This window comes from Martes martes, assembly GCF_963455335.1.
Source record: "Martes martes genome assembly, chromosome: 9".
Taxonomy (NCBI): Eukaryota; Metazoa; Chordata; class Mammalia; order Carnivora; family Mustelidae; genus Martes; species Martes martes.
Genome location: NC_137896.1, coordinates 67921608 through 67935342, shown reverse-complemented (window position 1 = coordinate 67935342; position 13735 = coordinate 67921608). Strand labels below are relative to the sequence as shown.

At 39.3% G+C, this 13735-nt stretch overlaps 1 protein-coding gene across 1 annotated transcript in view; it reads right to left on the bottom strand.

Moving 5' to 3' along the window:
• PPP1R21 (protein phosphatase 1 regulatory subunit 21) overlaps positions 1-13735 on the bottom strand; it is a 60757-nt gene that overhangs the window by 3922 nt on the left and 43100 nt on the right. The window contains exons 16-20 of the mRNA XM_080812848.1: positions 11926-12018; positions 8736-8978; positions 4640-4672; positions 3368-3484; positions 919-1017 (exon numbers count right to left, since the gene is read on the bottom strand). Coding sequence (XP_080668974.1) covers positions 919-1017; positions 3368-3484; positions 4640-4672; positions 8736-8978; positions 11926-12018 — 585 coding nt within the window. The remainder of the gene's footprint in view (positions 1-918; positions 1018-3367; positions 3485-4639; positions 4673-8735; positions 8979-11925; positions 12019-13735) is intronic.

The window sequence follows — 13735 nt, the reverse complement described above, 5'->3', positions numbered from 1 at the left end:
TGTCTGATCAATTAACATGAAGAACAAGCCACTGGCCTAATAAGAACACAAAATTAAAACAAATGGGGGGAAAGGTTTTCTTCTTTTCAGCCTTCAAAATATGCTCTGAATCTCTGTGCAAAAAGACTGTCCTTCTACATCAGGTATAAAACCGTCACAAAAAAAACAAGAGGGCTACATTATCTTTCCAAATCCCTTCGGGTTTTCCAGAGCCTTCCGTGAGGTGGGCAAGTCTGTCTTGGGGCACATTCCCACCAGCCCAGTACCTGCTGGCTCATGGCCCTCAGCCCTTAGGCCAGGACCCTCCCTGGGAGAAGCACCTTTGTCTGTCTTCCCATCTATCTGCTCTCTCCAGCCTCTTAAAATCTAATCCTGTGCCCCTAGCTAATCTGATAAACTAATCTGAAACTAGGAGGAAGCAGGTGTTACTGTGCTAATGTGTTTTTTCTCCGCCTACATCATGTTTATATTTAATAGACGTTTTCTGGAAACTAGGCTTTAAAACAAAGCAGTGAGTAAGGAAGAATATTTTACAGCCCAAGCTTTGAGTTTAGGTCCATTTTATGAAACAATAAAGAGAAGGAACAGAGTCACGTGAACAGAACAAGAGTACAGCCCACCATGACGGGGATTAAGGATGGGAGGGAGGCCAGGGGTGGGTACATAAGTATCATTTTAGGAAATGCTGACTACAAAGCTATTTAAAATAAAATCAAGTTGGAGAAATAAGCAATATACAACTTTTTGCCTGACATAAGTAAGATATTACTTTAAAATGAGTTAGAAATAAAGTAGTTAGAAAAATGTATGTCTAGAGGGTGAACACCACTATTTTGGAAAGGAAATGCTGACTCTGCGGCCCCAGAACTTCCAGTGAAAACAGTATTAACCCCATGTAGGAAACACTTCTGAACCCACCTGAAGTCTGCTGATGTTCTGACCGGCTACTTTCATCTCTTCTGTCAGTGCGTCTTTAGACTTTTCAGCCAAGGCCAGTCTCTTCGAGAGTGCTCGGCACTGTTAAATTGGAAAACACCCTGTTACCTCAGGGGGCATTTCCCCAAACCAAATTCACTTCAGGCCTGTACCACACACTGGAGTACGCATAAGATATGGTCCCCCTCTCACCACTTTAAGAAGGAAAAATGTCTACTAACTCAAGCCTATCAAGGTTTCTCCTAGCTCTAGCCTGATGACCCGTGGTTACAAAAAACTTGTTTGTTTGTTTGTTTTTAAAGATTTAATTATCAAGTACTCTCTACAACCAACGTGGGGCCTGAACTCACAACCCCAAGATCAAGAGTCGCACATTCTACTGACTGAGCCAGCCAGGCGCCCCTTAAGAAGTTTTTATACATTTACCCAGGATTCATTTATCCTCACATTGGATGAGAACAGAATTGGTTATTTCAAAAGTTGTCAGTGGCATCTGACCATGCAAGATGAATCCTAAACGCACTTTTCTTGTGTTTTAAGTCCTCTATTAGAGACAGGGTTACAGAACAATAAAAGCTTTACAGCCCCAGGCTACAGATTAGGCTCTAGGGGAGAACAAAGTGAGGGCAGGAATGCAAAGATCCAAGCTCCTTTCTTTGGGGTTCTACCAAAGCTATGCTCTCCAGAGACAGACCTGATCAAGAAGAAAAAAAGAAAAATTCTGTTTCTCACTATTGTTCAAAGACGGTGTGCCATTAAAAGGCTCACTAAACTTCTGATAAGGCCATGCATGCGACTGACAAGGAGGACCTGTTGAGACACATCTGAATGCTGTGTCGACATTCAGACACTCAGACTAACTATTCCCATAAAGTCACATGGAGGGGTCACCACTTCCTGTTTATAAACAAGGAAAAACTAGGACAATGTAGAAATTCTTGCAGCACATTTACCAAGATAAGCAAATCTCTTGGAAATAAAAGAGCCTCAGATATTCCCCAACTACTCATTTCATTCCTCATAAGAGAATTTCAGGAAAGTTCTGCCAGTCAAATCAACCACCATCTATTAACCAAACATCTACCATGTGCTCAACACCACACCTGAAAAAGAGGGAGAGAGTTTTGCAAGGTATGGGTCTTCACTGCGATGGCAATCAAGTCTGAGACACTAACTGAGAAGGCAGTTAGGGACCCAGACAAGAACACAATTCCGGGGCTCAGGAGCTCAGCACTATGGCGGCTCCACTGTAGGTCAGTCAGCTTGCTGTGCTGCCCACTCTCTACAGCCCTACCAGCTGTTAACCAAACAGGTAGGTAATGGAGGCTTGTGAGCAACACGGAGCTAGACACATCATTTATTTCAGGGAAAATGTAGCAAGGCCCCTCTTCACTTCCAGCAACTGGGCTCTCCGTGTCTGCAGTGCAGGAGAAAATCACAAAGTCAGTCCCAATAAAGGGTGCTGCCTTTTCTTTCTCAATTTCTTTAACAATTTAAGGCAATATAATTCTCTGTCTGCCATCTGTAACTGATCTTTTAAAGTTTTAAATCAGATACCTTATGGGTATTCTAACATGTTGAGTGACAGCGATTCTGTCTTACCATTTGTCTCATACTCTGATTTCTATACTTTCTCCTTCATTTTCTCCTTTGTAATTAACAAACTGTGTATGGTTTTATTGAGTGTCTTACATAGTGTTTTTCTAATTCACCTAAGAAAATGAATTATTTGGTAAAGAAGAAAATATAACAAAAGGTAAGATTAGGGGTGCCTGGGTGGCTCAGTGGGTTAGGCCTCTGCCTTTGGCTCGGGTCGTGGACTCAGGGTCCTGGGATCGAGCCCCACATCAGGCTCTCTGCTCAGCAGGGAGCCTGCTTCCCCCCCTCTCTCTGCCTGCCTCTCTGCCTCCTTGTGATCTCTCTCTGTCAAATAAATAAATAAAATCTAAAAAAAAAAAAAAGATTATGTAACAAAGGTTTTAAAAGGTTACATTTTTTAATTTCATCATTCATAGAAACTCATTTCTACCACTTAGAAATTGAAGAGTATTTAAAAAAGAAAAACAAGGCGTACTTTGCTTTTTAATTTCTCTGCATGAATTTTCCTTGACCTGTGAATGTGTACCTGCCTATAATTGTCTAAAACAAATAATCACTAATACTAATGCTCCAAGTATCTGTGATGTGACCATAGGAAAGGCGACTTAGAAGTCTCTCAACTATCTTTCAGTAACCTGGAAAGGACAAATCAGTCCTGTATTTGTTGAAATGAAGATTTTTGTTTGGATATAGGCCAATCAATATAAATTCCAACACAGGGATGCACAGACACAGACCTCTCTCTTCCAGTGAACAGCAGGAGACCTGGGCAGTGCCCTAATTCCTGCCTGGATTGGGAAAAGCCACCAAATCTAATCCACTCTCCACTCACCTCAGCGTAAAAGTGCACTGACTTACTGTCAGCCAGCTGCAGTTGAGAAGTCAGTTCCACTATCCTGGCCATGTAGTGATTTTTAATTAAGTCTTCACGAGATTCCACATCTGGAACCTAAACAGAGCACACAGAGCTAAATAAACAAATGCCAGTGAAATGAAGCACTTCGTAGAAAAGACGACCATCACTCTAGGAAAAAAAAAGGCAACATTTTGTACATCTTCATGTTAAATCTGATAGAAGTCATAGTTTCCCTACCCCTCAAAGTAACTTGAGACAAACCAGGTAAATGTATATTCCAAATTTCTTTTATTCAGCAGCCTGCTCATATCAGAACAAGGCTATGGCTTCAAAAGAACAGAGCAGCAGTGAAGTACTAGGAGGCCCACTACCTCTGTGGCCATGTCCCTCCATCCCACTGTGATGAGCCACAAAGCTGGCTTTCAAAATCTCCATCCTTCTGACACCTATGTCCTCCTCTCAGTGGAAGAAGGCAGGGGAACCCCTAAAAGCCAAACATTCTTTTCTTCCCCCAAATTATGTTAAGATAGCTCTAATATTCTTAAACACATTAACCAATTAAACTATTTCTATAATGAACAGTTTACGGCCCTTGTCCCAGACCAATGTTTCTTCTAGTTTATTACTCTAGCAATGGTGCACTATGGAGTTTAGTTTAAAAATATATATAGAAGTTCAAGATTACCTAAACTAAAAGACAATAAGGAAATCAAATAACTTACCAACCTACTGGAACTATATTTATCAGCTTGCCACATTGAGTGGAAAGCTGAAGAACTTCAGTGTTCCTTAAGAGGTTATTTATAAAGTTACATTTTATAATATTTCCAAATTCAAAAGCCAAATCTGACCTGGGTTCACTCACTTGAGGGCTGGAAAGAACTCGCAAGCACACTGTTGGTCAAGGCCCTGAAAAGCCCCGCTCCCCAGCCTGCCCACTGGGAGGCCTGAAGCCTCACACAGGATGCCAGCCAAGCTGATGGCCAGGCTCCCACCACACCTTGTCAAACTGCCAAGCCAAGTCATTCAACGAGGCGATTACAAAAACAGGCTATAATTTGTTGGTGACAGTTAAAATAGAACCAGCAAGAAAAGCAACATGGACCTGTGGATGGAGGAGAAAAACACTGACTCCACATTTGCTAGAACTGTCAGAACACAATTTGACAAAGCTGACTTCTGCAGGATTTTGTGAACAAACACACAGCCAAATATTTACAAACAAACGTGACGCCAAGCACATATTACCTCATTGTCAGATGTCCTGGTTAAAATCCCAATCTAGAACATAAAAGGAAAAAAAGCTTTAGAACAGACTGTTTTGACTTCCAACACAATAGCTCCAACACTTGTAATATTTTCTCTTCTCAGTTCACACTGTTTTTAAGTGCACTGGGAGTGCAGACCTAGAAGATGACCTGCATAGTCTTCTATTACCAGGAGGCTGTACCTACAGAAAGCTAACTGCATTCCCTATTTCCATCATGAGGCAGTAATGGATAATGATCACTATTTCCTTTTGAAATGCTGTAGTCCTTTTCACTGAAACCCAACAAATTGCCTGGGAAGAGAAAGAGGAAGAATAGCTCTGACTCATCTTCTCATTTCTATGCCTATTTCCAAAGCAGTAGCCAAGGAGGGGTAAAGACAGTTTTATTGTGACCATAACAACTGAACATTCCAAACAGAAAACACAAATAACACTCTGCTGAAAGTTCAAAAGGAGAAAGAAGAAATACACTTTTGATGTAATGTTTTGACATTAGTAAGTATTCATTTCAGATCTAAATTAAGGAAAAAGAAAATGTAATTTCAGACATGTTAGGGTTCTGCCAAGTTTTTTAAAGATTGCTTTTGTGGATTAAGATTTCAATAACAGATAGTCATGAATAATGATTTCAGGTTATTATCCAAAGTGGAAAGGCATGTGCTTGGGCACAGTAACTTAAGGAACCATGGAAACTCAGTTTCAGTGGATTCTGATACACTCATAGAGGACACCTGATAAACACTTTTCACAGATTCTAAATCATCTCCTCAAGAGTATTACTTTGAACATTGATCTGTGTATCAACAGAGTACACGCTAATGAATGTCATGCCCACCTAGCTGTAAAAAGGATCGTTTATAAGTCTTATTTTTTTTTAAAGAACCATAATTTTCTACTCACTGAAGCAGAAGTAGCAATTAGTCTTTCTCTTTTAGTTAAAAACTGTTTATGGTAACATGCCAATCATTTAATTTTATATATTCAAATATGACTACATTTGGCAAAAGGAACTCTGAGCGTACATCTACATTCTGCCTCCTCCCCCTTATCCCCTGACTCCCGGGTTACGGTTTGAGAATGTTACAGCACACGGACCCACCAATGAATGGGATCATATAAATGGAAGGAAAACTTAATGTTCATAATTTCAACATTTTCTCATATGATGTGAATAGGAGTGTAAACTAATACGGCCTTTTTAGAAAACAATTTGGCATTAAAAGGTCAGAAACTCTAAAACATTTGTACTTTATGACCTAGTAAGTTCCAACGCTGAGAATACATCTCAAAGACATCACCTGAGATGCAGAAAGTGCCTTATGCATCCAAACAGATGCTATTTAAAACTGTAAAAATTATAAACAATGTCCACTTACAGGTAAACTAAGGAATATTTTAAGTAGAATACTATGCAATCAACCACTAAGTTTATACAGATTTCTAATAATAGCAAAATGTTTGTGTATTCACATTACCCTAGAAGGTTTGAAATTTTATATACCAAAATATCAACCATGTGTGAAATTTTGTAGGAAAAATGTTAACGGTAGTTGCTTGGGTATTCAGCAGCATGTCAACTTTTCTCTTCTTTTACCCTACTGTAGTTTTTAATTATCTACAGTGTGCATGTACTCTCTTTATACATAAAACATATATTTCAAATTCTACTAATGCTTTTTAATTCCAGCAAGAAACAGAAATTTATATTATTCTGTGCTTTTCCTTTCTTAAGATTACTGCCATATTTTATCATGATAAACTGGCAGGTGCCTGAAAGCTCAAATTATACCATTAGGTATTTTAATGACAAATACTATGCATTCAACCATTGCAGTGCCATAGGGTTAGAAATAATGTATCTATCTGATACAACTTTTCAGTCCCAAGATGCTGGAACCAAACTAATCTTCTGGGGGCCTGTAAGATGAGCTTCCTTAGTCAGTTAATTTTAAAATGGGCACAGACTTGTTCCTGACACCCAAAAGGAAGATGAGAGAAAGGAGGGATACACAGAGCTACATACTTCGTTCAGTGAAGTTCACTAGGGGCAGGTGAAAACAAGGGCATAAAATAAAAATTAAAAAAGAAAGAAAAAAAAAGGTTGAAAAGGAGCAATATCAAGAAGGCAGAAAACACCATCGCTTTTTCATCTGAATGGTCTCAGGCTGTTTTTGGCAGGAATCCGCCTCATACAGGACAGAAGGAGGGTTATGTGGTGATACCTGTCTCCTGGCCTGAAATACTCTTCTCTTGCCTTGAACTCCTACTGACTTTTGAAACCCATTCATGTTACCTCTTCTGTGCCACCCTCCTTTCCCTGAATGTGCCTCTAGATAGTCTGCTTGCCCTCGCCAGAGGCAATGTGCAGGACCCGTGTCTGGGACTGAGACCTGGGATCAGGGGGTCACCACAGGATCATCCTGCGAGCATAGTGTCTACACCAGTCAAAACCCTGAGAAGTTTGGTTTATGTATTTTTGCTTTTCTAAAAATTTTAATTTTCCCCCCATATTTTATTAAGAAAAGTTTCAAATATACAGAAAGTTGAGGAAAAAGTTTAAGAAACATCTATATATCTACCACCAATACTTAATAACTAACATTTTGCTATATTTGGTTTATCTATCTATATCTATATTTTTTCCCTGAATAGTTGGAAAGTAAATTGCATGTATTAGGATACCTGACCTAAATACTTTAGCATTTATCTCCCAAAATTAGGATATTCTCCTAAATAATCATAATACCAGTACCACATCCAGGAAAATTATTAATAAACTGAGTTTCTGACACTATAAGATGCAATAGGGTCTATATACATCTTGAAATAAAAGCTGGTTTGTATGTTTCATTATCAGGAATGCCCTGAATAGGATGCAAGGTAAATCTGAAAAGGACTATAACTTGCCCTTTCACTGCATCAGTGAGCTATGGCGTGGGTGGGGGGTGGTAATGTCAAAAGCCTTAGGACAGAAGTACCATGGGTCACCCCAAGATCTTCAAGAAAGACTTGTAAAAATGTACCTAATAAGGCATATTTCTGATTATGAGGGGTTTTTCCCCTCTGATTTCTTCTTTACTTGATTTTCTAATTTTTTTTACTGTAGGCAGAATATTACAATTAGAAAACTTAAAGTAACTTTGAAGTTACTTGAAGTAATTAATAGCTCCAATATTGATGTTTCTTCACCTTCTAAATCACTGCAGTTAAAAATAAGGCAAGAAATATAAGATTGTAGGGGCACCTAGGTGGCTCAGTTGTTTAAGTGTCTGCCTTCGGCTCAGGTCATGATCCCAGGGTCCTGGGATTGGCTCCTTGCTCAGCAAGGAGTCTGCTTCTCCCTCTCCTCCCCCTGCTCATGCGCTCTCACTCGCTCTCTCTCTCTCTCTCTCTCTGTGTCAAATAAATTAAAAATAAAATCTTAAGAAAGAAAGAAAGAAAGAAAAGGTTATAAGATAACCTGATGGGTTTATGTATTTTATATATACATTGTAAAGCCGTATACTTTCTAGGAACTATGTAATTGGTTTAAAATGGTATTTGTGGCCATTTCTACGAAAAGGAAGACATTCAAGCCCTTGGTCAGAAACATAACCCCATATTACAAATATTTCTATGGAAAACAGAATCACCTTAAAATTTTACTTGCTAGACCTTTTCCAGGAATACAGTCCTCACCATGGGCAAGTCTCACGCAAAAGCTAGTAGCTTTTTGAAGGAGGCATCCTGCTCACCACTTGCTCTTCCTAGGACATGTGGATTATACCTGTTTTATATTGACATGTTATTTATTTATTTATTCATTCATTTACTTATTTATTTAAGAGGTGGGGGCAGTGAGGGACAGACAGAGAGGAGAGAGAGAATCTCAAGCAGGCTCCCTACTGAGCACAGAGCCTGACACGAGGCTCGATCCCACAACCCTGAGATCATGGCCGAGTCAAAATCAAGATTCGGATGCTTCACCAACTGAGCCACTGAGGGGCCCGTCACTGACATATAATTTAAATAGTTAACATCAAACACTACGTTAAGCCCTTACCGGTTGGCATTAAAAAAGAAGAAGATACTTACCAGACTAGTGCTGTGAGCAGGCTCCAGCATAGCCTTGGCTGAGGCTTCTTCCCGGCCTGCCGCATTCACCCCAGTGGCATTTTCCTGGGCCAACCCGAGCCCCTGCCCACTGCTCGTACTCCTCAGCTTATCCGCAATCCGCTGGTTTTCTTTCTCTAGCTTGATTTTGGCTAACTGTGCTTCCAACATCCAATGTTCTTTTTCCTGCTCCAGTTTAGAGATCTTTTCCAAACTCTGCTGAACCTTGAAAAGCAATAGAGTTCTGCACCTTAGAGGACGATGCAGATAAAACTTAGTGGCTCAAGAAAGGCTTCACAGAACTTCAACCCGAACTACCTCCCAGAAGTAAAAACAAAAAAGCCTGATTGTTAAACAGGGAAAAGGAAATACTGAACAAGACACAAAAAGCACAACAAGAAACTGAGAGAGAGGAGAGTAAAATTAAAAATCTCTGTTCTTCAGAAGATATTAAGAGGGTGAGAAGAAAAGCCATAAGATGGAAGGCATCTGCAAAACATGTATCTAACAGAGGACTAGTATCTAGAATATATAAAGAACTTCTAGAAATTAGTAAGAAAAAGATAGGCAACCCAGTAAAAAAAATAGGAAAAAAAAAAAAAGACTTGGACATTGAACAAGATTAAAAACATAAAAAAAGGTACTCAATGTCACTATCAAGAAAAAGCAATTTAAAACCTCCTGCATGACTACAATTAAAAAGAGAGAAAATACAAAGATGGGCATGTTTGTGGAGCAGCTGGAACTACCATCTAATGCTGGGAGGACTAGAATGTGGGACAGACACTTTGAAAAACTGTTTGGCTGGATCTTTAAAGCTGAAAACATCCTATCCTCTGCCCCAGCAAATCTACTTCCAGGTGTATCCGCAATAGAACAGTGTGCATGTTTACCAGAAGACCCGTGTAAGGATGCTCACAGCAGCACCAGGATAGCCAAACACCTGAAACTACCCAAATACTCCTAGACTGAAAAAAGAATAAGAGTACTAAACAACAGTGAAAATGGACAGATTACAATTACATATAACATGATGAGCATGACAGATATGTTGGACTAAAGAAGCCAGACCTAAAAGAATATATATTATAAAACCTCATTTAATGAAAAGTCCATTTATTGAAACTTTCACTAATCTACTGTATTATAACACAGGATGATGGTTCTCTTTGGGGGCAAGGAGAATAATAGGGGCATGAGGAAGGCTTCTGGAAATTTTTTTTAAAGGTATACCTTACATACAGAAATGTTCTTTTTTTAAAAAATTTTATCTAGGTGCTAGTTACATCAGTAACTAGCGAAAATTCATTGGGCTATACAGTTGACCCCTGAACAACCTAGGTTTTAATTACGTGGATCCACTTACACAAGGACTTGTTTCAACATATATAATATAGTACTATTAATCTATATTCTCATCCTTATGATTTTCTTTTAAGATTTTATTTATTTATTTGACAGATAGAGAGCACAAGTAGGCAGAGCAGCAGGCAGAGGGAGAGGGAAAAGCAGACTCCCCTCCAACAGGGATCCCAATTCGGGGCTTGATCCCAGGACCTTGGGACCATGACCCGAGCCGAAGGCAGCTGCTCAACTGACTGAGCCACCAAGGAGCCCCTTTTTTATGATTTTTTTAATAACACCTTTTCTCTAGCTTACTTTATTATAAGAATGTGGTATATAATATACATAAGAACAAAACATGTGTTAATCAGCTGTTTATGCCCTTAGTAAGGCTTCTAGTCAACAGTAGGCTATTAGTAGTTCAGTTTTTGGGGAATAAGAAGTTATACACGGATTTTTGACTGCATGGGCATGGGGTATCAATGCCCCTAACCCCCACATTGTTCAAGGATCAACTATACATTAATTATTTGTATACTTTTTTAAACTATGTTATACTCCATTTAACAAGAAGTTTAAAAAACTAATTCTCAGGACAAATAAAAGCTTGAGAATTACATGAAAATAAAAGCAAGCTTACAGTGAATTCCAAATGCTTTACCAACTATCATGGTTGAGCAATTACCATGTAGCAGACACTGTTCACAGTACTTTCCTGTCATTATTCCACTGAAGCCTCACAGTCCTTCAATTCTCATTTTTCACAGAGCAGAACTAAAGCTCCCAGCAGCTGAACCACCTGCTAAGCTAGCAAACGGCAGAGCAAGGATTTGGGACTCCATCTGTCTGGCTCATAACTCTGATTCTTTTCACTGTATCACACTGCCTCCCTTCGGCTCAATTAATCCTTACATGACCCAGAAAGGCAGATATTAACCTCATTGCAGAGAGGCAGGAAGTGACGCCCAGAGAGCTTATCAGACTAGCCTGCAGCTGGTCAATGGCAGAGTGGGAAAATAAACAGACAGCTCTCCCCAGTTACTAGCTACTCTGGGTAAAAGGTGCCTAATTTCTTTGAGCCTTTACTTTCCTTACATAAAATAAGAAGAAAACTGAAACTCAATTTTTAAAGTATTCTCCATTTTATTGTTTATTCCAGGAATTTTGTTTTTCAGGAATTACTCTCTAAATTAAATTTCCAGTTTCAACATCCTGGCATACTAATGTCGAAAAGATAAGTGACACGTGTCAGCACAGATAAAATAAAGTCTCAGGTGACTTTATTTGTACTCTCTTTTAAGATAAATACCTCCAAAACTTAAAGCAAGCCTGTTGTTGAGGAGAATAAGTCTCTGGCAAAAGCTAAACCAGTGTCAGTGTGCACCAACTTCTGGAAAAGTTAGTCCCTCCCACCGCCACCTAGCCCCCAAATTCGACTGACCGACTGACTTAATATGGGAAATTCTTCATTACAGATCATTTAGGAAATAAAAATAACTCAGAGTCTCTAGCTCCTCCCCCTTTTTTTGCCTTATTATTCCCGACATTTAAATCTAGTGCTTAGAGAAAAAGAATCACCGTGTCCCAAGTGTGTTGGTATTACTTTAGTGGCAATTACACCACCAACTGAATCAAGATGACTTATTTAGAGTATCAAGAAACATTCTCCAGTGAATTATGTTTATAGTGCTTTTTAGCATGTGTTAAACCATTAATTTTACATGTTTACTTATACAGCCTTTTAAATTGTTCTGTGTTGAAAGCCTTCTCCAGGGGATTCAACATTTATCCTCTTTTAACAAGCAGCATGATTCGCCAGGCGCCATACCTGTTGTGCAAGGCCTTCTCGACTTTCTGTAGAGCTAAGTAGGACCCGGCGGTTGGCCAGTGCTTCTTCGTAAGGCACAGACTCCAAGAGGGGCTATGGAAAAAGCATAAGAATTCAATTAAAAGATCATATCATTCCCTGATCCTACCTACACAAATGAGAACGCTAAATGGGGTTCAGTAATAAATTCAGATATATGCCAACATAATTTCCTTTACTACTAGGACAAGGAACTTTTTTTTTTAAGATTTTATTTATTTATTTGACAGAGATCACAAGTAGGCAGAGAGGCAGGCAGAGAGAGAGGAAGGGAAGCAGGCTCCCCGCTGAGCAGAGAGCCCGATGCGGGGCTCGATCCCAAGACCCCAGAATCATGACCTGAGCCAAAGGCAGAGGCTTTAACCCACTGAGCCACCCAGGCGCCCCGACAAGGAACTTTTTTTAAGAAAAATAATGAAGAGGGGCCTGTAATTCCGGTTATAATCTACACTAACACCGTAAGGACTTGTACTGAATACCATATGATTTCACTTCTATGTGAAATCTAAACAACAAAACAAATTAAAAAATAAAAACAAAAAACAAAAACAGACTGAGATATAGAGAAAAATCAGATGGTTGCCAGGTAGAAGGGCGGTGGGGGGAGGATGGGCAAAATAGGGAAAGGGGATTAAAAGGTACAAACTTCCAGTTATAAAATAAATAAGATACAGGGATACAAATACACAGTAAGGAATATAAATAGTAAGTAACAACATTGTATGGTGACAAACAGTAGCTTGAGATATTTTGGTAATCACATTATAATGTATATAAATGTTGAATAACTATGTTGTACACCTGAAACTATATAATATTGTATTGTCACTTACATCTCAATTTTTTTTTTTTTTTTTGAAAGCAGACTGTCAGGAGATGGGGCAGAGAGGCAGGAGTAAAGATTACTAAGGGGCATTGTCTTGACCATGATTTCAAGGGTGGAGACATATGACAAAACTATCAAACTATATATTTCAAATATACAGTTTTCGTATGCCAATTAAATCCCCAATAAAACTTTGCAAAACAAAGAAAGATGATAAAAAATCTAGAAACAGACAAAAGCATAGACAAAAATATATTATGTGATAAATGGTGCATTTTTTCTAAGTCAGTGGAGAAAGGACGGACTGGATAAATGCTGTAAGGACAACCAGTAAATAAATTAGAAAAATAACTACTTAGATTCCCTGTTTTACACTTATATCAGAATGAATCCAAGATAGATTAAAGATCTGAATTTTAAAATTTAGGCCATGAAAATAATGGAAGAAAATATAAGTGAACATTTCCGTAATCCTGAAAAGTACCCCTAGGGGCGCCTGGGCAACTCAGTTGTTAAGCAACTGCCTCCAGCTCAGGTCGTGATCCCAGGGTCGTGGAATGGAGCCCCACATAGCACTGAGCTTCCTGCTCAGCGGGAAGCCTGCTTCTACCTCTCCCACTCCACTTGCTTGTGTTCCCTCTCTTCCTGTCTCTGTCAAATAAATAAATAAAATCTTTAAAAAAAAGAAAGATGGGGCACCTGGGTGGCTCAGTGGGTTAAGGCCTCTGCCTTCGGCTCGGGTCATGATCCCGGGGTCCTGGGATGGAGCCCCGCATCGGGCTCTCTGCTCAGCAGGGAGCCTGCTTCCCCCCTCTCTCTGCCTGCCTCTCTGCCTACTTGTGTGATCTCTCTCTGTCAAATAAATTAAATAAAATCTTTAAAAAAAAATAAAAAAATAAAAGAAAGAAAGAAAGAAAGAAAAGTACCCCTAGCTGAGAATCACCA